Source organism: Miniopterus schreibersii (genome assembly GCF_964146895.1).
Source record: "Miniopterus schreibersii genome assembly, chromosome: 13".
NCBI lineage: Eukaryota > Metazoa > Chordata > Mammalia > Chiroptera > Miniopteridae > Miniopterus > Miniopterus schreibersii.
Genome location: NC_138113.1, coordinates 52,247,590 through 52,273,682, shown reverse-complemented (window position 1 = coordinate 52,273,682; position 26,093 = coordinate 52,247,590). Strand labels below are relative to the sequence as shown.

At 37.3% G+C, this 26,093-nt stretch overlaps 1 protein-coding gene across 7 annotated transcripts in view; it reads left to right on the top strand.

The window, feature by feature from the left end:
- The window catches only part of REV1 (REV1 DNA directed polymerase), a 95,430-nt gene that overhangs the window by 49,799 nt on the left and 19,538 nt on the right, over positions 1-26,093 (top strand). For 3 of the 7 annotated variants that reach the window (XM_081156955.1, XM_081156953.1, XM_081156954.1), the window contains exons 5-11: positions 5,369-5,521; positions 8,607-9,307; positions 11,963-12,070; positions 13,430-13,546; positions 18,098-18,206; positions 22,891-23,019; positions 25,239-25,393. In XM_081156955.1, the coding sequence (XP_081013081.1) occupies positions 5,369-5,521; positions 8,607-9,307; positions 11,963-12,070; positions 13,430-13,546; positions 18,098-18,206; positions 22,891-23,019; positions 25,239-25,393 (1,472 nt within the window). Of the gene's footprint in view, positions 1-5,189; positions 5,270-5,368; positions 5,522-8,606; positions 9,308-11,962; positions 12,071-13,429; positions 13,547-16,157; positions 16,239-18,097; positions 18,207-22,890; positions 23,020-25,238; positions 25,394-26,093 lie in introns of those variants that run through there. The other 4 variants (XM_081156957.1, XM_081156956.1, XM_081156959.1 and 1 more) reach the window with 4 other exon arrangements.

The window sequence follows — 26,093 nt, the reverse complement described above, 5'->3', positions numbered from 1 at the left end:
TTATTTTAAAAATTAAAAAATTTTTATTTATTGATTTTAGAGAGAGGAATGGAGAGAGAGAAACATTGTTTTTGTTGTCCACTTATTTATGCCTTCATTGTCTGTTTCTTGCATCTTGTATATGCCCTGACCGGGAATCTAACCGTCAATCTTGGTGTATTAGATGGATGACACACTAACCAAGGAGCTACCTGGCCAGGGCTTCTTCTCAGCTGCGTTTTAATGAGATTTTATTATATTTAAAATTTTAAACATTATATTAGCTGTTTAGTGGATGATACATCATATTCTCTTTTATAATTAGCTTTATTATTTTTAGTTTGAGCAATTTAAATAGCAACTACCACTTCTAAGTGTGTGGGGTGATCACTTGGCTTGATAGAATTCCCTGGTGTCTCTGTCTGTGCCATGAAACCTGAGCCAGTGTATGTTGTGTACCTGTGATTATAGGGCCAGGGCTGCTAAGGGGTGGGAAAGTCCTTTAATGAGAAGCCTGTGTGCTTTAGTGTAAGGTATGAGATCATTTTACGGAAACCTCTGCCTTGAAAATCCTACACTTGCACAGTATATTGTAGGTTAGTGGTTTTCAGATTTTTGCCGTACTACTCTTCAGACTATTTTATACTGAGATTTAAAGTGTAGAATAGTTGATGAGAAGCTGCTGTGACCCAACCCACTGCCTCACTAAGCCATGGAGTGCCGTGGAACACATAAAACGTCATCCTAAGTTACCATGGGGGGGGCATGGTTTTTGTTGTTGCTCATTCTGTGTTGAGTCTTTTCAGCTTGGGAACCTGCCTCCCTCCTGTGTTAGGCTCTCATGGCTCTGCTGTGAGTGGAGCGTGGTCTCCACTGTTCCAGTTCATGCAACTCACTAGGGTCTTCTAGTGGGAGTGGCGGATGCTCACTAGAGTTTGTCTTTCTTTTTAAGCTCCCAGACTATGTTTGTTATATACTTAGAGACTCTGCAGGTCTCATACTTTATATGGGCTAAAACTCTGTTTCTAATTACATTCACTGTAAATATTAGAGTGCTTACTTAACTCAAATAAAGCTTGATTGCAGCGTTCTCTCTCATGGTTTTTTCATTTCCCTTGTGTTTTTGTGTCTTCAGTTCTTCATAGAAAATGTGCATGACTCTGGTGTCTGGTATAGATCTGACTTTTTTTTTTTTAATCTTGTCATTTACATTTTTCTCTCACAGCACTACAAAGTTCTTCTAAAATTACTTTTATTTGGCTAACCAACACACACATTTCAGACTACCCCCGCTGATTTGTCGTAGGTAATAGTTTATTAGAAAATATCAGTCTTTAGGAGCTCTCAGTATCTGTGTAAAAAACAATCTGGACCCCATAGGAGAAAGGGCTAGAAGTCGTATACATATTTTCATACCTGTTTATTTCCTTTTCTTAGCACATGGTGTCTTGGTAAGTGGTTGGGAAGTTTAGGTAATAGAGGTGGCGCAAAGGGAATTTTAACTTTGGTGCATAAAGATGATTTTTGCTTAATGGCAGAATGGGCAAAAACAGCTCAGCTTTTCCTTATCACATCATTAGATCCTTGCTTGCCTTAAATCCACTTTTGAACATGGAAGAAGATAGATGCCTGAATCGATGGGCAGGTTTGTAGACCAGTGTTAGGTAGCGTTTTTCTAATAGAGGGTAACTGGACATTGACTGGAACCATAAACACATTTGATGTGCAGAATTGTTTCATATAAAGAAAGTGCTGATACTACCAAGCTAGAAGAAAAAGTTTGGAATAGCACTTAATGTAGGGGTGATTTTGTTGTATTTTGATTTTTGTAAAAATTTCCCAAAATCTGGTCATAACTGTCTGTGTAGGTTCATTGTCACTTGATAGAAATAGGAAACTATTGAGAGAACTGTTAGATACAAAGTTCTGTTTTAGAGATAACTTTAATGGGCTGGGCTGCAGGACAAAGCAAAAATTAAGACTTCCCAAAGTAGATAAATATTTCACTTGCAGTTAATACGTGCCTGACCCATTGTATAGAATGTAAACTCTTTCATACATATCAGAATATATTTTCAGTGTACAGTACATGGAAAGCTCATACGAAGAAACCATCCTTTGTCCTGGGCAGGTGATGCAGTTGGTTAGAACGTTGTCCCTTCAGCCAAATGGGTGTGGGGTTCGGTTCCCAGTCAGGGTACACACCCAGGTTGTGGGTTTGATCCCAGGTCAAGGCACGTACTCGAGGCAACCAGTTGATGTCTCTCTCTCTCTCTTCCCCTCTCTCTATCTCTCTCTCTACCTCCTCCTCCCTCCCTTCATCTCTAAAATCAATAAAATTAAAATAAAAAACATGCCCTGAGGTGAGGATTAAACAAAAAAGAAAAAGGGAAAAGAAACCTTAAAGCTCCTTTTGGTTTTGATATTTGGCTCTTTTTTTGGTAAGAATAATAGTAGAAAATGTAGATAGGTACAGGTCTTTGTGCTCAGGATACACAGTGAAAGGAGAAACTATTAGAAATTAATCCCAGAGAGATTCCTTTTTTTTAATCCTCACCCGAGGACATGCTTAGAGGAGGGAGCGAGAGGGAGAACAATTGATGTGAGAGAGACATTGACCACTTGCCTCTGCATGTGCCCCAGCCAGGGATCCAACCTGCATACTAGGCCTGCGCCCTGTCCAGGAGTTGGAGCAGCAGCCTTCTGGTGCACAGGACGGTGCTCAGCTGACCGAGCCGCTCAGCCAGGCCCCTGTGAGACTTTTAAAAAAATAAACTTTCAGATAATGTTTCTGTTCATACATCCGTAGATAAATAAGTGGATAAGCAGGGATATTTAAGAGTGTACAACTGATGGATAGTGGTTTGGGCTTCATATTAAAAGAATTTCTTGTAGAACATTTGTATCGTGCATTGGGCATTAATTCCGTTCACTAGGTGTCTCTGAGGGTGTCTGATTTGAGACCTGCAGTATTTAAATTGGCTCTTATTTTGTATCAGTCTCCATGGACTTAGTTATGTAAGGCTAAATTCTGGGTGACATGTCTCTTGTTAGCAGTGGGACCAGATCTTACTCCGTGTGTGTGATCAGTGTTGACCATAGAGAGCTCCTGTAAAGACTGCATCACCCCAGCCTGCTGTCAGTAGGGTGGGAGAAGCAAGCAGGTGATAGGGCAGTTTCTCTCTTCATTGCTCTTTGGTCTTACCTCAGATGCACACCTGGCATGTCGGGTGTAGTTTCACTCTCTACTTACCCCTTAGTTACAGCTTTATGTGATGGAGTGATGGAAAGGTGGAGGCTAAGGTTAGGGTCCTGCTTCACATATGAAGTACCTCTACAGCTGAGGGGGGGAAGCAGGGGAGGTAGAGAATACTGTCAAAAGAGAGGTCCGTAGTCAGGTAGTTAAGACCAACTGTTAAAGGAAGAAAAGTTTGATAAAGAATAAAGTAAATTAATACGTGTTCTAATTTTAGGATTTTGATTCTAATATTTGAATATAATCTGTAATCTTGATAAAAGTAACTTAGTCTGATAATAAATATTTGGGTAAATGAAAATTGAAATGTCACTGATATGTTCTTTCCTACCATAATTTAGTCATTGTAGCATTTGGATACAGTAGGTACTTTGGGTAGATTTACTAAATACATATTGATATAATTACATAAAGGACAGATAGTCTGTAACATTTTATAGTTCCATTTTTAGCGTATTTCATCACTGTGTTTTTCCTATGTTCACAGTTGGCTCAGTATTTTAAATTGTTTTTTTTGTTAGCCAATTCAGTCATTTCTTACATGTTTGTTATTTATTTTTTTAAATATGTCTCCTCAGAGAGAGGAAGGGAGAGAAAAACATCAGTGATGAGTCATTGATCTGCTGCCTCCTGCGCACACCCTCCTGGGGATCGAGCCCCAACCTGGACATGTCCCCTGACTGGGAATTGAACCTTGATCTTCTGGATCATAGGTTGATGTTCAGCTGCTCAGCCATGTCGGCCGGGCACGTTTGCTATTTAAAAAAAAAAATACTTTGTGGAGTGCCCTTTGAGAAAATTAAACATCAAAACTCTTGGACTTATGACATAATAAGAGAAGTATATTTAGTCTGTTACTTATTAATTTTTTTCTAAAGAATTAAAATATGACTTTCCTAGTATACATTTTAGGTTTAAAGCCAGAGATGTGTTTAGAAACATTCCCTGATGCTTAAGGAGCATGTTTTAAAATTTGGATATTAGCATAAGTACAGTATATTGGTTGGCTATTTTAAATTGAAAATATTTTAAATGGTATAGTAACCATATATAACTCAGTTTATTAGAAAGCAAAAATCAGATTAAGACAGCTTAATCAAATTAGTTTTAGTTCTAAAGTACAAAGGAGTAGGTGTTTGGGAGTGTCAGTTAATGTGCCAGTGCCACCTAGTATTATAGTAATACTGCTGTTGCCCTGTTTTTTACTGGTTATGTTGGTATGTAATGAACATTTGGGAGAGAATATTACGATAGCTTCTGCTCTCACAGAGTTTGTATCAGGTGGCCTTGTCTCTATCACTCTTACATCAAAATAGTATAAATTACTTATCACTCTTAAAGTTGAGGCTCTTTATTTTGTTCCATTTTCTTATTTTACAATTTTTTTATTCTTTATGGTTTTTATCTTCATCCTTAGAGTTGAGGATATTTTTGCCATTTTTTTTTTTTTTTTTTTGTAGAGAGAGTGGAAGGGAGGAGATGGAGAAGAGAGAGAGAGAGAGATGTGAAAGAGACATATCTATTGGTTGCCTCCCACACACAACCCGACTGGGGGGCAGGGATCAGGGATTGAACCTGCAACCCAGGTAATCGAACCCTTGACCCTCCAATGTGCAGGCTGACGCTCTAACCACTGAGTAAACACCTGCCAGGACTATTTTACAATTTTTCACATTTAATAGACCTAATATGAATTGTGGGAATTGGGAATCTTCATCCAGTTTACTTATTCTGGGAAAACTTAATATGTGAGATGGATGGGATTTGAGACAGTCTTGATGATTGTATAATTACTTGAGGGGAAGTTGTGGTCAATATTAAAGTCAAGATGAAAATACTAACTAGTCCAACTATGTGCTTTTCTCATCCTACTCTAGTTGCTTTTCTCCCTCATGTAGGATTGTTGGCCACTGATTTTTAAAATCTCAGATGTGTGTCTTTTCATGGGTGGAATGTCATTCTTCAGAGTGAGGTTATGTTATATTAGGACCACAAAGACAGAGGGAGAGGACTGATAGGAAAGATGGCTTGCTGGTGAGATACTCCCATCATTAAGAACATTGCTTTTTCAAGGAAAGCTCATTTCCCCCAAGTGTTGATCTCTTCTTAAGTTGCTGTTACTTTTTGTTACAGCATCAAAGCTGGACGACTCCTGTCCTACATTCCCTATCAGCTGTACAGCAAGCAGTCTACTGTGCAGAAAGGTCTCAGCTTCAATCCTGTATGCAAACCTGAGGACCCGGCACCTGGTCCAAGCAGTAGAGCCAGACAGCTCAACCACAGGGTGTAAGTTTGTCTAGAGTGGTAATGCTACAAACCTGGGTTTTAGCAGTGGGGATGGTTCCTGCTCTGCTGAAGATAAGAAACAATTATATAACCTGGCCATTCATCTATATTAAACATGCTGAAGTAGGTGTGTGGGTGTCTTACCTAAAAATTATTTTTATCATGAAAGCTTCATAAGTAAAATGTGAACAGAAGGTTTTTCAGTCATTTTAGATTCCCATATTAAACTAATGGATCTTAAATTATTACAAGTAAAATTTTCCATGGTTTTTTCTGAAAATAACTATTTCCACACAAGGAATTTGCTTATAGAATGTTGCTTTCTCGAAACCTGAATTAACCATGCCAGCTATACTTTTATGTGCCATGCATAGGAAGACAATTTAAAATGCTAACATTTCCAGTTATTTTTGAAAAATTCCAAATTCATGACAATTCTAAATATGTAAATATTTTATATCAATAAAAATTTAGTTGGTGACCCTAAATGTTATAGAGTTAGAGATGAATCTAGAGTTTATTCCATGTGACTGATTTTTAAAAATATATTAATTTAAGCTTTAATTGCAATAATCCTGGGTTAATTGGTTTCAAATTAATTGGTGTGTTACCTTAACTTGTGTGTCAAGTGGCTCATTAACATCATCAGCCTTCTCCTTATTTATTAAATTGCTTGCTTTGGGAGTTGGATGTATCTTTTCCAAAAGACCAGGAATCTGACCTGGGAGGATACAGTATCACTCACTGCCTTCGTGGTTTTTGTTGTTGTTGTTTGTTCTTTAACTTGTATTCATTTGCAAGCATATTCAGATGTTTTCAAGTTACTGAAAACTTTTAATTTTTTTTAGTACCATGAAGGTGTACAAGTAATAACAGAAAATCTTCTCAAATACATAATTCATATTTTTTCTTACACTAATAAAAGTAGAAAAATAGATACGGTAGTTCCCCTTATCCACAGGGGATTATGTACCAAGATCCCCAGCGGATACCTGAAACCTTGGATAGTACAAATACTATATATACAATGTTTTTTCCTATGCATGCATACCTATGATAAAGTTTAATTTATAAGTTAGGTGCAGTAAGAGATTAGCCGAAATAACAATGAAATAGAACAACTATAACAATACGCTGGAGTAAAAGTTAAGTGAATGTGTTCTCTTTCTCTAAAATACCTTATTGTGCTGTACACACCCTTATGGGAGAAAATAAAATGCCTCAGTAATGAGGCTACTCAGGAAGGTGTGCAATATAAAACTTGTGAATTGTTTATTTCTGGAATTTTCCATCTAATATTTTCAGACCACAGCTGATTGTGTGTACCTGAAACTGGAAGGTGAAACTGCAGATAAGGGGGCCTATATTTGTTTTTTGAAATTCTTTGTGTAAATTTTAGGAAAAATTTACCTATTAGGTGTTACTTGATACTTTGACGCTGTTGCCTAATAAATGTTATGTTAACTGATGATGTATTTCCCGTACAGTTACTTTGTAAATATCCACTTGTCTAGACTGAAAAACAGAAAGAATGTGTATTTGCAAGGTGTTTTCTGCCATTGTATGCATTTCTGTTGCATATGTTGCTAGTAAATATGTAAAGAATCTTAATATTTATGACACAGAAAAATACATGTTAAGACTTCTAACTTCACTTTTGTTGCTTACTGTGATCTTTATTTTTCAGTATGTTCAATACATTTTACAATTTCTTTGGAATTCTTTTGTGTGACATTTTGCTCCCTAGCTTTCTCTTTATCTCAAGGGCCAGACTTTCTCTGACATACAGCAAATTAGGTTTTCTTTTCTTCCTCTTTTAATTGTTTCTAGTGGTTTTCTTTTTCCCTTTCTCTGGCATGATCATCTGTGAGTATTGGACCTACTCAGAGTTGGCCGTCATATTCTATGAGATAGATGATCAGCCAGAGCCAACCCAGAAATGCATCTGACTCGTGTGGCTTTTCTGTGTATTCAGACTTCCATTACTGATATACCATGTTGGTATTAGGGTGAGGGACTTTAGATTAAACCTGGTAATACTGTGGTAATCTCACCTTTGCCTATGGCACCCTCATCTGGAGCCTGAAATGTAATTAGATTAATACTATGATGTCTCTAAGAATGCATTATTGCTCCCTAATTCAGGTTTTTGTTTCTGTTACTTAGGTGATTCTTGTGAATGCCAATGAATTTTGTATTTATTACAGAGCATTACTACGCAAACACCTAGAGGAGCCAGCATGTGAATTTAGCATAACATTTGTCATAGGTCCTGCGTTAGAAATCTTTTGTCAGGAAACTTGGTTCAGATTGCCCTGGGCCACTCGGCATGTAAATATGCTTTTCTTAGAAATGAAATGCCATTTCCCTTGTTACTAGGGCATGTGTCCTCAGTTTTCTAGGTATATATTTTACTGAATTGAATTACCCACACACACAGACGGGTTTGTTCTTTTTTATCCAGTTGTGAACAGTTGGCCCCTTATGTGATTAATGAGTATGGTCTGTTAGTCTTGTCCTGAGTGAAACTAATACTGGCCTCAGTACTATAGCACATTGGATTTAATGTGTTTAAAAATACCTTACATAAAACTGAAGTTAAAAGTAGGAATTAAGAACTCAACCTTTCTTACCCATTTTTATGGGAGTTACTCATATTGCATTAATTCAGCAAATATTTACTGACTACCTAGTACAGGCCAGACACTGCGCTACAAACTGGGTATTTAGAGCTCACAGATTCCAATTAATTTCTGATGGGAAGAGTAGTTGAAAATAGTTTTTTGATTTTCCTTAACCTTAAAAGGATTCCATTGTATATCTTCTTTGAGGGTGTCTGAAGCTTAAAAAAAAAGTAAAAGGCTGGGAATGTTCTAGATTTTTCCTAGTTATTTTGCTGCTTTGGTTTAGCAAAGATTTATCTTTTGTTGAAAGAAAAAAACTATAAAACTTGTGGCTTAATTTTTCAATTTTTAGGGGGAGAAATATCAAAGTGGGTATCACCAAGACAATGTTTAAATGAAAAATTATTTTAGCTTGAAAGTAAGACATTATTAATTTAAGAACAATTTTTTTCTTGCTTTAGAAATCACATAATTAAGAAGCTTGAGACAGAAAAAGACATCAGAGCCAATGGAATGAACAGCTGGACTGAAGAAGATGCCAGTAGTGATTTTAGTTTTGCGGAGCTGGAGCAGATCTATCCAGGAAGGAAACAGAACGGGATTCCGCATCACAGAGGCAGCGCTGCAGTTCTTAATGGCCACACTCATAGCTCTAATGGTGCCTTAAAGATGCAGGATTGCAGGTTGCCTGTGGGCCACAGTGTTGCCAGCAGGCTTTCCCCGGACTCTGCCCAGAAAGAGGAGGCCGAGAACAGCAGCGCCGACTTCAGAGACTGCAGTGTGCAGCCATCGCAGCAGAGCACCAGGAACACAGATGCTTTTCGGAATCCACACAGAACTAATTCCTCATTATCATCTTTGCACACTAACACTAAAATAAACGGTGCTCACCACTCCACTGTTCAGGGGCCTTCAAGCACAAAAAGCACTTCAGTACCTACTCTTAGCAAGGCAGCACCTTCAGTGCCACCCAGACCCTCAGACTGCAGTTTTATTTCAGACTTCTATTCTCGTTCAAGACTGCATCACATATCAATGTGGAAGTGTGAATTGACTGAGTTTGTCAATACCCTACAAAGACAAAGTAGTGGTATCTTCCCAGGAAGGGAAAAGTTAAAAAAAATGAAAACAGGCAGGTCTGCACTTGTTGTAACTGACACAGGTAGATACTAAAATTGTTTTCCTAGTAAACAACATGCTGGATCATTTTGTTCTTAACCTATCATTGGTATTCTGATAATATTAAGCTCTCATAGTATAGAATCTTTGGGAATATCAGGTTATGTAAATTACAGTAAATACAACAGATTATACTTTTTTATTTATTGAAATAAGAAAGCTTTCTTATTTATTGGAATATTTTTTACAAAATTAGATTTAAGTGTGGCTAACTGAAATATTTTAGCTAATTTAAACAGTAATAAGGTTTTTAACATTCATTCCTCACGTAGACCTTACTAGTTACTGAAGTTTTGAACTATGTAAAATATAACATGTATTATATTCAGTGCTTAAACTCCTGTAAGAATGAATTGGCTTGGTAAGAGTGTTAATTTCTAAAAGCTTGCATCATAATGATTTTTAAGTAATTAAGTAACTTTGACATAGTTGTTACAATTGCAGTGGTCAACTTTTAGTGAGATTAAGTAGTTTCACATATAAGTAGATTGGTTAATTGTGTTTTGTTTTTTTAAATACTTTTCTTATCAAAAACAACAAAACCAATAATAACAAGCTATGTTTCTGTACCAGTTATGATAAATTAGTATCTGGTTTGAGGCTTTAGTTGCTTTTTACAGATCTCTGAGAATATCTAATATTACCTTTTAATTTATAGCTGTGGAAACTGAGGTACAGAGAGAAGCTCATGGTTCTGTCCTAGAAAGTGAGGGAGCCTTGCTATATGGGCTTTTTCTGTTGTGTTTTGCAGCTTGATGTGTTCCTAAGTGCTTTTTGTTATTTCTGAAATATTTTATTTATTTAAAAAAATATATCTTTATTGATTTCAGAGAGAGGAAAGGAGAGGGAGAGAGAGAGAGAGAAACATCAATGATGAGAGAGTCATTGATCGGCTGCTTCCTGCACACCGCCGACTGGGGATCGAGTCCGCAACCCGGGCATGTGCCCTGACCGGGAATTGAACTCTGATCGCCTGGATCCTAGGTCGGCACTCAACTGTTGAGCCACTCCCGGCCAGGCTGAAATATTTTAGAATAATGTTATAGGTATTAGATTATCTTGACATCATGCCTGGCCTTGTAACCTAAAGGTCATTTAATTTTGAAAGCTTCCAAGAATTCTTATGAATTAGTTCCGTGAATGGGAATAAAATGAGAAATTTTATATTGTATGAAAGCACTCAGTAGGTGTTTGGTATATGCATCCTGTATTACTTGAATGTTTAAAGACGACATTTTGGGTGGTTTACATTATGTTTATATAATACTTTTATGCAGCAGAATTGTGATTGTTAAGATTTATAAATCATTTCTCAAGGTCATGTAGAGGGTAGCAAGGAAGTCCGTGGCTTTGGAGTTAGGTAACAGCCTGACCCAAACCCTGACTGTGCTACTCTCACGAAGCAGGACCATGGGCACATAGGTTCACCTCTCTGAGTCTCAGTTTCCTCTCTGCAGTGGAGTGATAGTCTGTCATGCTCACCTGGTGGGGTTGGGAGCCAAAGGGACATAACATGAACAGAGGCTCAGTGCCTTGCATGTAGAACTATGTAAATGCTTTCACAGTCACGACCTAGGAAACGGAGTGTTCTGAACATTTTGGGCAGTAGATGTAAGTTTGTGGAAGCCTATTTTGAAGAGAAATGTTCTGTACTAGTTCTTAAATCTACCAGAGGAAAACTCCTTTACGAGGTCAGAACTTTTACAAGCTCAGGGGTCTTATTTCCAAGAAAGTGTATCTTGGAGGACTAGGGGAGAGGGTAGGATGAGACGGGTGTGGAGGAAAGCTCTGGTTATGGCTGGGTTAGAGTTAAAACAACCCCGACGACACCCTGTTGTGCAGGGTGATTAGAAGCCAGAGCCCTTGAGAGAGAACACTCACTTTGTCTCCTTAAAAGTGGTGCATAAGCATGAGAGCTGATTTTTAATATTTAATGGCATGAGGAGAATTTATATGCAGATTTTTGCTGCTTAAACTATTTTTTGAGTATCTGTTTAGAACAACCATGCCTCAGCTTGAAGGCTCTGAAATTAAACTGCCTGGGACTGAGTGCCAGCCAGCTCAGTGTCTTATTGGCTGTGTGACTTAAGCAAGTTGTTATCTGTAAAGTGAGGATGACAAGATTACCTGTCTCGTAGTGTCGAGATTCTCACATGTAAACCTCCTGCGGCAGGCAGATGCCTTCCAAGCTCGCAATGCTAGCTGCAGTTTTTATTACTCTATCGAGGAATGTTTGTAGACTGCATGCGGTGGTGTTTATTTGAAATTACTTAGCTCCATGAACTAAGCATATGAAAACACCTTTATACATTGTTATAAAATAGCACACAGAAATGTTAAGCATTTAGGCAAAGTTTTAATTTGAGATTTTGTAGAATATAGACTAGGAAAAAAACATGGTATTTTCACAATTGATTTTAATTGTTTGGAAGCTCAGTCTGTATCTGAATTACTTTTAGAGCTAAAGAAACTGAAATTTGCCTTTTCTTGAGGTGATAGAAATAATCTGTAATAGATTCTATATTTTTTTAAGATCCTTCTACTTGTAAGCATTTAAAAATACATGAAATTAGCTAGACCTGTTTTTTTAAATATTAAAAGTTAGTTTGTGTTTTCAACATTCTCTTTTTCCTTCTAGGAAATACGTCAGTGTTGAGTTCACCCAGACATCAGAGCTGTATAATGCATGTTGATATGGATTGCTTCTTTGTATCAGTGGGTATACGAAATAGACCAGATCTCAAAGGTCTGTATTCTTGTTTATTTTTTCAGAAAATTGATTTATTGTTATAAACAAACATATATCCTAAGGATCACAAAATATTTTTGTAGAAATTTTTCTGATTTTCCTTGGCAGAATCAATTCCTGCTTCTAAATTGTCTGCACTCCATTATCATGAAAGAAACAGGGAAATTAGAAACGTTTTTCCCCTGTTGAAATCAGGTCTTTAGGGAAGAACTCTTCAACTGAAGGCTCTGTCCTTAGATTATGGAGGCAGGGGCCTACATTGGGCATTTTCCATGTTTTTATCTCTATTTACTATTACTCTGTTAATAAATGGGAATTTTATGGTAGCACATGTCCTTGGGACTTGGGTCACTATGCTTCCTCTTGAATAAATGTCTTATACATAGTGAACATTGCAACTTTTTAATTGTAATTTTGTGTTACTGAATATCACTAATGTCATCTGTGCAGTTTTTGTTTTAATAGAATTTTAGGTATTTGTTAGCTAATTAGTACTTTAAAAAATATTCTGGATTTTTCAGTGATTCTCTCTGTGTCTGAGAGATGTAACATTTTCTTCAGAGAGTCAGTTTTTCCTTTAAGGAAAGCACAAGGCTGCTGGAGTTAATACTAGGGCTTTATTTTTGTCATAAGTAGTTGCTGCTTCAGCCCTGAAAGGAGTATTTAAATGCTGAAGGATTGATTTTAGCCCATGAGTGACTTTTTTATTATTGTTTATTTCTCACAACAAATGTATTCAGTAAAATATGTATGAATTAATTATGCTATTTCTTTAGAAGTACAGTTATCTTGTAACTTAACACACACACAAGGAAGTGATACATGAAAACTTTTTTATAAATAAACCAAAACTGAGGACTTATATACTCAACATTTGATTAAATAGTACGTCAGGTTGTGATTCCTCTGCATATATATTTATTTTGTGTCTCTTGCTATACAATTAGAAGACTTGTTTAGATATTACCCTACTTTTCTGATATCAGAAATATTAAATATCTAGATTAGTTCCTTCTCTCTCTACCTCTCCAGTCTGAATCTAGGGTCTGAGTTGCCTGTTTTTTAACTGTAAGAAACCAAACAAAAACCATGGAAAGCTAGGTGATAATGTTTTAAAGTTGAATAAATGCATCAAAATTGTCTGTAGTTTGCTTTTTGGGGTGTGCTGAGAAACTTAAATGATTTGTGCATGGTGATTGATAATCTTTAAAGATAATAGCTCCTTTATGGATTAACACTTAATGCTAAAGAAGAAATGTCATATTTTTAAAATCTTTTGAAAAATTTTCCTTTTCGTGTTGTTAGTTTACATTCCTGTATTTAGATTTTAAAATAATTTTATTCTTTTCCTCCCAGGAAAACCAGTGGCTGTTACAAGTAACAGAGGCACAGGAAGGGCACCTCTACGTCCTGGAGCTAACCCCCAGTTGGAGTGGCAGTATTACCAGAATAAAATCCTGAACGGCAAAGCAGGTACAGTAATGAGCTCTCTTTGAAGTCATAGTGCTCCTGTTGAAGACTTCTGGATTTTGCTCTTGGTATTGTCATGATAGAAACGAAAGCAGAGTTGAATTAATTAGCTTTTTCATTCAAGTGTTCTAAGGTGTCATTGATACCTTAGAGCAAAATTGAAATGTCATAATACCATTGACTGGTTTATAGTTGTGCTTGGTTGAATTGGATGGTGGTATTTTCCTGGGACAGAGAGGGAAGAATGTTTTAGAAGTTGTGATTAGTTTGCTTTGTATAAATTTAGATTGTGGATAAAAATCATGGACATTATTTTGTGGAAGCCTCTAGACTCACAAGTTAATTGCTAGTTGTTTGATCACTGATCACAGTAAAGATGCTAAAGTTCATGCTGCTAAAGATTTGTATGAGGCAGTGGAATAATAAACAGTAGGACTTTAGTTTATTGGAATAAGATAAATACCAGCAATCATTCCCCATATCTTTGTTGAGCCTATTTCATATGAGAAACATTTTCTTACCTCTCTGGCTTTTAAATTTTGGCTATTAACAAAATAAAAATCATAAATTTATATTAATCAAAATACTATTAAGATTTTCTTATGTTTTTTTTCCTCCTGAGTAAATTCCCTGAGAAATATTTGCTTAGAAATTAAATTCTTTGACATTGATCGGTTTCCTCATGGATGTTTATAAAGCCAAAAACACTTAAAAATTAGTTTGTCAGGGAAAAAAAATGTCAGAAAAATGCTAATCAAAAAGAAAAGGAAAATGCTCAGTTAGCATACAGAAATTAGCTATACAGTGGAATGGAAGGTGTGCAGTTAAATTTCATCCCAATTATTTTAGGTCTCTAAATCTTAAGTTATAAAACCTTGGGTTTATTTTAGCAGTAATCTCAATGAAATTAAGGCCAAAGGAAAGCTAGTGGACATCATAAGAACTTTTTTTGGAATTAGTCTTTTTGTTGTGATCATCTGTTTACATGGTATAAGTATAAAAGAAAATAATTGTAGATACATCTTTATGTTTCATGTGTGTCTGTACTTTCCAGATTACCTAAAGCTTTTCTTGGTCTTTAAATCTTTTCAGAGATTTTTGAGATTCTAGCATTTCGGGTGTCATGAGTAGATCTTGCCGTAGTGAGTATATTGAGTTTATTGAGATTTAGTTGTATTGTGGTATCTGACAATATGGTTAGCTTCTTAAGTATTGGTAGTATGGTTTTGTGGTTTTCTTTTTGTATTTTCTGTGTGGTATTATTAAAAAGATGAAATCTTAAGTTCTAGAAAACAAGTAGCTTAAGGAAATGCACAATACTTGTCACATACTGGACACTCAAAAACTTACTGAATCAGCGTTGAAAGGAGGAAAAAATACTATGTGCATACCGGTCAGTAACATCTCTGTTACTCAGTGCTCAGATTCTCCATGGGTAGAATCTTGTGTTTGCCACACGCGTCCTTGTTTCAGCAGTCTGCATCTGGAATTTTGACCTTGTCAAGCAAATGTTTCTTAGGAGTAGCAGAGAGCCAGTCCTCTTACTTCTTTCCTTTCATTCACAAATGATCTCACCATAAACCGTTTTTATTAACAAAATACGGTCATTGATTACTTAGTTGTCTTCATCAGTTTAGCCACTGGATTTTCATGACATTGTAATGACCTTATATAATTCACATCCCCTCCACCTATAGTGTGGGTGGTAAACTGGAAGGTAAATATTAGGAGAAATATGGAAATTTCACTTGCCATTGGAAACTGTCAAAAATAGATTTTCCTGTCACTAGAAAAGATGAATATGATGCTTTGTATTTTATATTCTTTCTCTTAACTTCATGTCATTTACTTTTATGTCCTAAGCCTTTTGACCCATTAAGAGCTTACCAAAATATTTGTCACATATAAAAAGGATAGATTGTTTTTTATAATAAGTTTGGTTACAGCTAAGCTTGCACTTAGAACTTGTTTTATCAATGCCTTTGTTCCTCTTTCCTTTTTATTTCCTATCTTTCTTTCTCTGGGTCCTTAGATATGATACCAAATTTAAAAATAGTATCAAGTTAGGAATGAGAATCTTTGGCTTCTGCACACTAACTTTAAAAAAAAATTCAGTTCTAATGTTTTGACTTGTATGTCAAGGCAAAGTATTAGACCAAGTAGCATCTTTAGCCCTTTGTAAAAGCTTTATTTTCTTATTTGTCATGTTCAGAAACGCTTGTCTAACAGACAGCGTAAGCAGGGCTCTCCATCGTGGCTTCCTTTGGTAGCTGCCTCCTGAGCGATGCTCAGCAGTGACACTTCTCATTGATGACCCTCATTATCTGGGATCCCTTTATACTTGAGATTTCATGGTGGGGCCTTTTATCCCTCCCTGGATTCCAGGATGCAGATATTTCCTGTCCCTTCAACAACTTCAGTGTTCATTCTAAAGAACAACAGTTTTAAAAATCGTATTAGCCATAGATTTATTCTCAGCGATTTCTTTTTCACAGACTTGGGTCCTGGCCTCTGATTTCTCCAACCGTTCCTCCACATTCTCCATGTGCCCGTCTAGTTTGTCAAGTTTTGATGAGCAGTTCTCTACTTTGCCCTCCAGTGAGGACAGTGTGTCCCTGCATTTCCCTGAATCTCCCTTGAAGCAACTCACTCCGCTGGTGGAGGGATCCACGTACTCTGCTGCACTGTGGAAAAGGTCAGCCAGCCCAGCCCAGCCAAGAGGAACCCCATGTGCTGCCTCTCAGGCAGGGCCTTGGGAGCGCAGGAACCTCAGATACTGCTCTCACTTCAAGCATGGTTTCTGTAATTCTCAAGACGGGTATCTGAGATTATTTAACTAGCCCTTCAAATATAAGTCATCTAATTCCCCAACTTTTAATGCATAACTCATGGTTATACCTTTGAAATGCAGCTGGTTGTGGCTGTTCAAGCTTCAGCTTTTTGTGGTGGTTGTTTAGTAGCAGCCTCTTTAACTGTGATACTCAAAATCCTGAAATTCTTAAAGATTTTCAGCTTAGAGTATTGGACTGTTAAAGCTGCTATGTAATCTTCCAACCCTTCAGAAGTAGTCTGCTCTGCATTCTGTCCTTAATTTGTCATAGTATAGCCTGTTAGTCACAATATATCAGAAATCATAGCTCAAATTATATACTCTGCTGTTTTTACTTTTTATGTAAGTGGGATTTGACCTCATTAAGATGCCAGACCTCAGAGTTTGGTTTGCATTTATGCTTTGCATGTATGGGTGCCGGGATCCAGAAATGCTTGTGTGGGTTGCATAGTTTGTAAAAAGATGTTTACTGGAGTTGAACGAGGAGCGGTCATTTTAGCCCACAAAGCCAGACACTTTGCCATGTTTTTCTGGTGATGCTTGAATGTGACTGATTTTTTCATGGAAATTATGTCTGAAGTAAACCGAAGAGAAATGCTGAGTTTGTGAGTTGTGTGTTGTTACAGTGTACTCATAGGTTTGTCTAGAATTAGCTGAAGTGGTATATATTGGTCTTGTTTTACTAACTAATGGTATTTTTGTTCATAATAGAACTAGCTGAGACTGTTTTTTTAGAATTATGTTTTTAAAGCATATTCTTATTAGAACTTATAGCATTATCCAGGAGACCTGTAACTGAAGTTGTGTTTTCACCTATTTCACAATTACTAGAGAGGCCGACGGTGGTCTAAGGGAAGTGAAGTGGCTGTGGTTCGCAGGCTCCCTAGACTGTACTTTTATACTCACGTGTAATACTGTCACTTTGGTTTGGATAGGAAGAAATACTGGTGAGCTGTACTATTCAGGCTAGAGTTGTATTCTGTAAAGCAGTTGGTATTCTGATCACACTTAATGTTTAATTGAACCTGCATTGTTAAACAAAAAATAGAATTTCCTGGAAGGGGGGTAATGTTGTGAAGCTCTTTTACCTGATGTATGTTCAAAAGAAAAATCTTAAATTTTGGATGAAACCACTTTATGGTATGTGACCTACTAAATTACTGTTTGATCAAATAACTTGTAGGAATTTGATGTTTGTTGATCATGTTAATTAGTTTTAAGTTTTGCAGATAGTTCTTTTAGCAAACGGCAAAGAACATTTGGAGAGATTTATGTTTTCCCTTAACTGTTTCCCATTACAGAGAGCTGCACAGTCCTTCTGAGGCTGTAGGAGGGGAGGGCTGATCATCCTGGTCATGTTTCCTTCTTGTGCATCTCAAGGGACTGGGGTCAGGGGATGTTTTGTATTTAGCTTTTGATTATTTTTTACAAATTATTATTAAAACAGAATACTTTCAATTTGTTCTAATTTTTATCTGACTGCTAGTGAAGAACTTAATGGAAGCAAACTATTTTAGAGTTACAGATTTTCTTTTATTAAATAAAGAGATAAATAACAGTGGAGATAAAACTATATTTGGAATTTATTAAACATATATACATTTATTTTTTATTTATAAATTTGTATAAATTTACTTTTACTTATAAATTTATTTGAATGGAAAGTATATTTCTTGAATGAAAACCAGTTTTTAACATATAATCATTAAATTTTATTTTTAAAGCAGATATTCCAGATTCATCGCTGTGGGAGAATCAAGATTCTGCACAAATGAATGGAATTGATTCTGTTTTGTCAAAGGCTGAAATTGCATCTTGTAGTTACGAAGCCAGGTACGTAGAAATTAACTGTGTAATACTTGGGATGGTTAATTTTACTTAATTATTTTTATATAATCTTTGCAAGTGGATTCAGACTGTGATTTAAAAATGTTACAGACGTGTTACGGAAAGAAATGTTTCTAGCCTTAATTCCTTCAGTTTCTTTTTTTCCCCCTCTTAAAAATGTAGATAACTTTTAATAAATAGTTTCCTGATGAACCCATAGGTCCTACAGTGGAAAACAAAAGGAATTGGACACTGTCATTTTTAACACATTGTCTTTCGAAGCATGGAATTGAAGAATTAGATACTTTTGAATGAGGGCTTTAGTATTCTTCTACTCTAATCATTCCTTTAACAGCTAATAAAAATACCTTGTGATTTAAACCCTTAATAACTCAGTGTCTTTTTAAAATTATGTTAAAACTTGATTGCCTGTTAAGTTAAAAGTAAGTAATTCCATACTGGCTTACCCAGTAATCTCACTTATATTAGTCAGTGTTTCCACTTGTTAGCGCCAACTTTGTGTGTCGATCTTTATCTTACAGTAACCTTAAACCCTAATTACCATGGGCTGTTTCAGTACAAGAAGAAACGGACATACTATATATCTTTCTCATACTTTAAAAAAAATCAGTCATTTAAAATAATCTCTTACAATAATTGTAAAAGTAGCGGGAGTAACAATGAATTGATTAATTAAAAAGAGCAGTCTTTAATTTTGTTTTCTTTTCTGATAACTAAACACAGATATTTTTACCTTTATAACACAGCAGGCATTTACATGTTGTTGTCAAGTGTTGAAGTATTTAATTTAAAAAGTATAAAAACAGAGTCTTACATCAGTTATATTTTTCAGTATTTTTTTGAGAGAGAGAAGTTAGGTAGCATATTTATGGCTTTGTCATTCAAACTTGTTTTAAAATTCAGATCCAGTTTCAAGTGTACATGATAATCATCTGATATATGTAACATTTTTTTGGTCTTGATTAAAAGTTGGGGTTATTTAAGCAAGTCTAATCTGAACAAAAAATTTTAACTCATCATCTAACAAATAGTTTATTTAAAATTTTCCAATTGTTTTATAAAAGGATGTTTAAGAAAAAAAGCATAATTATAAACTATTTTAAATTATTTTCCACTTGTGGCATGTCAGACTTTTACTCCCAAACTAACTTTGCCTTTCTTGTTGACAAAATTATTTAAATTTTTTTTATTGTTTGTTGGTAATGTAGCCGAGTTGAAACTTAGTTTAGTAAAAAAACTAATTGTCCACTACAGATGCCTTTTGTTGGCCTATTTTTATTTGTAAAGGTAAGTTATAGCTGATCTCATGTTGTGCCCAATAGGCCGGTCTTATTCCCCTGACTGAGTTATTGAGTAGTGACTGTGCTTCTGATGACTGGATAGTTGTGTCCCGGATCTGGATGGTGTGATGAAGCCCAAAGACTGTCTCAGACTTTGGGTTTTGTTGGTTTTGCAGTGAAAGCTCCACCCTTTCTGTGCTGCCTCTGCAGGATCTCTCTTCTCGGTGCCCTCAAGCAGAATGCTGGATTGGCTGCTGAGGCTGACTCCAGGGTAGGAGTGTTCCCAGCTCCTAGTGGCTCTGGATTCCCGTAGCCACAGTTGTGTCTAGACTCCAGGCTTCTGTTTGGGTTTGGATTGTGCATTTGTATTGTATCACTGATAGCGATTGTCAGGCTGAGTGTATTACTGAACAATTGAGGTGACAGTGTATGAGGGCCAAATGGTATGTAGCAAACCATTTAAGTGACACTTAAATGGCAGATTTTTGTTTTTTTAAGGAGATGCAGACAGTGATGAAAATGAATTTGTAAGTTGGGGAAAAGCCAACTTTTAGTTGTAATTTTCCATTTTCTCGATGGCTTATTGCTAATAAAGATCTCCAGAAAACAGTTTTTGGTTACCCTTTGTTGTGGCTACCTAATATTTTCTTGAAGTGGGAAGATTTTTTAAAAATATGTTTTTGTTGATATTAGAGAGAGGGAGAGAGAAACATCAGTGGTGAAAGAATCATTGATTGGCTGCCTCCTGCATGCCCCCTACTGGGGATGGAACCCGAAACCCCGGTATGTGCCCTGAAGGGGAATCGAACAGTGACCTCCTGGTTCACAGGTCGATGCTCAACCAACTGAGCTACGCTGGCCAGACAAGATTTTTTTAATAGTGTATTCACAATTGCATCAGAGATATTTCTGGGTTGGGAGTGGGGACTGGACTGTGGGATGGTTATCCCAGTTTTATGCATCAGTGAGTTTTCAGTAGACAGATTAATAATGGAATCAGCAAAGAATGGAACATGCACATGAGCTGTTAGAAGTCACAGAAAGGTAGACTGTGTATATGTCGGTCAGACTATGCTTTACTGTTAGTAGTTTCTCCCATACTTACTGTAAAGAACAAGCTTTGTATGTCAGTGAGAAGATGGATATGTGGATGAGTACATAATGATACACAAATATCCTAGAATCATAGATTTTTAAGATCAAATAACTTTTTAACCTCTGCTTCCATGGGCTTTTGTAAGGACCCTTTGCTCTTCTCAGTAGTGATATGGATGTCTTTTAGTATATCGAATGGACAGTGACAGTGATTTAGTGGTTAATTTCTTTTATGTTGCCTATCCAACACCAAGAACAATTGTCTGAGCGTAGCATATTGCAAGACAGAGCATGATCTCTGCAGTGAGAACCGGGAAAAGCTGTTACTGCCACACACACAGGAACTTTGATGTGTATCCTGTGCAGAATCTTAGTTGCAGGAATAAGAAAGGAGTCACTGTAGTGAAGAGTCACTGCAGACTGTTTTGTGATTGTCTTTGCTTATTTATTTTACATGAAACAAACCTCATTCTCAACCATTGACTCAAGGTATTTTTGCTTCCCTTGGTTATGGGAAACCTGGGTTTTCCTTTTTTGTTCGTAGCTTCTTTACAGTGTCTAGTGGCTCCTAAACACTTGTCTCAGGATGGGAATGTGCGTGAGCATGACGAGATGTGTTCTATTTTTCTAAGTAACACACCCTGAACATTTCTGTGTAATGAAAATTTTAAAAATGAAATTATTGTAAATGTAAGAATATGATGTTTATAGGACTTATATGATACATTCCTTTAAAAATGAATACTTACCTTTGTAAGTTTAGCTTTATATGCTGAACCTGTACATGTAGCATTATTGAAAATGTCTTACACTATTAATGTGCTTCCGTGTAGACTTCTAAACTATTATATAGGGGTTGGCAAAAGTAAGTTTACAGTTCGTATGAGAAATATTACACTACTAAATAATATTACGAGAATAAACTCTGTTTCATGTACTCATAACTATAAACCTGCTTTTACCCACCCCTGTATGTGTACTTCCCTAGCGTACTAATCAAGGTGCATGGATTATAATCCGTCCTTGAGGGGTGAGGGCAGACATCCTCGTGATCCTCCTGACGCTGGTTCTATTCACCATCTCTTACCCACCACCTTGCAGAATGCCTGAGATACAAAATTTTGTGGAATGAATGAAATAATTTGTTTTACCATCTGTTTGTCACTCATCACTTCCTTTATGGTCATTTCTCCTTTCTATTAGATATCTCATCTACTAGTGGCTTTGCAGTTAGATAATTTATTACTGTTTTTGTATATATGAGAAGAGCATGTGATTTTGCATTTTTTCTGAGTAAGTTGGAGGATTCTTTTCTTTCTTGGCTCTCACTGGTGGTCTGAGATGGGGAGAGTGCCAGAGGCCTGTGAGTAATTAAAGACTATATGTTTCCTAAAACAGGGCACACCTCCCTACTAAGTAAGCACATACTCCTATGGAAATACTTTGATGTATTTCCATAGGAGTAGGTAATCTGGTGAAAACATTGCTTACTACTATTGGCTTGTGTTTTTACCTGAATATTTTTTCTTGATTCATTGCAGAGTAGTAAAATGTAATTTTACTAATTATGTATAATTCCACAATTATACTTTTGTGAGAAGGCTCCAATTATTTATGGTAATGCGTGGCATTGAGACATACAAAAGATTTAAAATTTACCATTTTCAGTTAGGTCCCTCAAAGCTCTGGACCCTTGGCTCCTGCCAAGACCGATGTCCTGCCACACACAGTGTTGTTGGCATCACAGCCACTGTGTGGCACTTGGGGAGCATGGAATTGGTCAGTTGGGAACTGTGTGGAAGTAGGATTAGTACATTTTGTTTGTCACATAGCGCTGTTTTGTATAGTTCTTTTGTTTATATTTTGTCTTTGGGGGATGAGCCTTGGCCAAATCATTCCTGTATCAGGGGAAGAAAGCATCTCCTTGATTGCACATTCCTACTCTGGTGGTTGTGACATCACCAGCATATGGCAGCTGGCATCTCTGCAAAGGGACCAGAGGAGAGGTCTGAGTCTTAGGAGAAATCTTCCATTGCAGACAAGAGCCATACCTTGTGATAACATGTTTTGGCACATCTTCACATGTCATTTACACTAATCAGACAATTGTGTAATTTTCCTTTTTGTCGAAAACAAACCTGTATATTTTTTAATGCTTATTTTTACCCCTAATGAGAATGGAGTTAAATGAAAATTGGTATTTTAGTGGTATGGGATATGGTATCAATGTATTTGATACTTTATTTTGCATTTAATATTTTTTAGTATAACCTTGTGTTATATTTTTTCTCTAGACAAGTTGGTATTAAGAATGGAATGTTCTTTGGGTACGCTAAACAACTTTGTCCTAATCTTCAAGCTGTTCCGTACGATTTTCATGCATATAAAGAAGTTGCACGCACAATGTATGAGACATTGGCAAGGTACAGTATGTGATATCATCACTGCATGTCTGTTTTCCTTCTGTCTGATAGCAAACAGTCCAGGTGCTTTCAGTTTGTCAGAGTTGCTTTTGCTAGTTTTTTTTTTGCTCTTTTAGGAAGCCTTTCCTCAGCATCCCAGCATGACAGCCTTTTCTCCTTTCTCTGAGTAGCTTCAGTAGTCGGTAGCTCAGTCTTTTTGCACTGCTAAACTTGGTCAGATGTAAAATCTGATTCTACATGTGCATAACCTGGAGTCAGTGGTTCTCTAGACCAGACCGATGAAGGATCGGAATATAAAACCTGGTTATTCCCTTTTATTACATTAGAATTAATCATTTTGTTTAAAATTAGAAATGACTGGTTAATAAGTAGAGACACTCTAAAACCCTTTGTCTATGCCAAAACTTAGTTTCTATAAGTTAGTTTTAGTAATATTTTCAAGGTGGTTGATTAGTTGACTTGAGAAAAGATTAACTTTTAAAACATTTACAGTGTAGGTATATTTAATATTAATTTAGAACTCAAAATTTAAAATAAGTATATGCCAGACCATATGTACTCTAAAGCAGGAATCAGCACATTTTCTCTGTAATGGGCCATGTAAGGTCTGTGTCCCAACCACTCGCCTCTCCTGTGTAGCGTGCAGGCAGCCACAAGTGGTATCTTGTTCCGCTACATTTATTTCCCAAAACGGGCATCTGGACATGGGCCAGAGTGTGTCGACCCTTGGGCTGTATTGATGTTCTAGGAGATGGACTTTCTGTTTGGTGTTCACGTCTTCCTTGACTTTCTTATGCATTGTTTTGAATTCCCGTTTATTGGGTATCCATTGATACAGACAGCTGTTGATGCTGCTAGTCCTACAGAGAGGAATGAGGTCCAGTCTCTCTGCCTTTGTGGGAGCTTACTTTAGCAGGAGAGAAAATATAAAGGGGCAGATGAAGTTGTCTGACATCAGTATGCAGGACTAAGTGCTGAATGATGAGCCCCAGGTGTGATCACAGCTGTCCTTAAGACCCAAATACGGGAATGTTGGGATTGCCGAGTGAAAAGTGTGTGTTTTAATCCTGGTCTGAAGCTGAGGTCAGTAGTTGTGTCCTAATGAGGGCTGGGAGTGGATGACTCAGCTGAGTAGTGGTCCTCTTGAGCTCTGGGTCCCAGAGCCAACTCCCAGCCATGCATGTACTAGTCCTGATAGAATTTTAGTCTGTTGAGACATTTTCGGTGGCATGTGGCTATTTGAGGAAAACAATCAGTGATAGCCTCCTCCGGCCCTTTGGAAATCCTGCCTCAGCTTCCTAGTCACCATGCCTCAGGGCAGCTTTTACTCTGCAGCAGGTTCCTCAAGTCAGGTATGCCCTTCTGCTCCTACAGAGGTCACCCTTATTTTAGCATAAGCGAAACACTCCTTTCTGAATGAATATGACATTAGTTAGTCTGACTTGTTACCTACAGGAAGGAGTAGATGACAGATGAGGTCTGTGCCTCCTAGTGTACATCACCAGGTGGGTTACTGAAGATACATTTGGTCCTGAGGCCTCTCTGGTTTCCTCCCACTTGTGGTCCATGTGTTTAATTAGCATGGGAGCCACATGGCAACTCTCCTCTTCCTCTTTAGATAATTAAAGCAAGGTTTTTGTGTGGATACATCGTGACCAAAAACAACCTAAAGTCGTTCCGCATGCTGGGAATGTAAAAGGTGTCCTTTTAGACAGGCCTGTGGGGTGATTGGCCATCCTACACTGTGTCTGAGGCCTGCTACAGTGAATGGTGTGGAATTGTGGCGTTTTTGTGTAGGACAGCATTGATTACTTACGTGACGGATTTGTATGATTTCTCTGTTCTTTAAGAACCCTGGTAAACCATGTCTGAAAAATTTTTAGATTAAATGTTGACAGTTCTTACTCACCCATTACTTTTCAAGTATTCAGAGGTTCGCAAAGGTATTCTCAGTATAGAGAGACTGGAATGATAATTTCTGCTGTGTTTTTGGTAGATAACGTGGAAAAAGAGAAAACACTAGTTAACTTTACAGTTAAAAGTTAGGTGACTAAATAGTGGCACTTAGGCCAGTTAAATGAAAATGCTGATTTTTTATCCTCTTAAGCCTTGTAAGAAGGTGCTGGAGGGGGATGCCATGGAAAGATTGTATTTGCACCTTTGTGATGACAGGTGGCAGGCCGTGGCTGTGCCTCACTGCTTGTGCTTTTTGTTGACAGCTACACGCACAAGATCGAGGCCGTCAGCTGTGATGAGGCGCTGGTGGACATCACTGAGATCCTCGCGGAGACCAGGCTCACTCCCGATGAATTTGCAAACGCTGTGCGCACGGAGATCAAAGACCAGACTAACTGTGCTGCCTCTGTTGGGATTGGTTAGCATCCAACTTCTCTCCTCTCGTTCACTTTCCTCGTTACCTTACTGCACAGGCCTCTTCTAGAACAGCTCTCAGTATTGCTTAAAGTTGTGCAGTACATTAGATAAAAGTGTGGGAAGTGCAAGTAAACAGTTGAAAGTATCTTGAAATATGCAAGTTGGACTGTTTCTTATTTGTTCTTCAGAAATGGGAGCATTGAATTCAGTGTTTGTAAACTACACTTTTTTCAGAAGTGCACAGAGCAGTGTTTAAAGCAGTGTGGGGCGGGTGTATGAGCTCAGTGTTGTTAAGTTCCGAGCATCCTCCTGGGATGCTCGGCTGGCCTCTCTTCACTCACAGTTCCAGCAGTCACCTCTTGACTGGTGCCCTCAGTGATGGTCTCATCTCTCCTACCATTTGCCTGTTTGATCTCTAAGCCTTGCCCTTTGTTTCCTCAGTTAACTCCCACCATCTATCCTTCTGTTGACTCTCCACTGTGCCCTCTGGAACCCTCTCTCTCATACCTAACCTTCCCTGAGTCACCTCCTCCTCTCGGAACCTACTCAGTACCTCTTGCCAAGGCACCTCTTTTCTTGCCATTCTCTCAAGTGGATCCAGTTTGTCCCTGCCATGCTCTGTGGGCCACAAGCTTGAGAGGGAGGGAGAACTTTCTCTTAGCTTCCCATGGTCACTTTCAGTCATTACTTCTCCATTATCA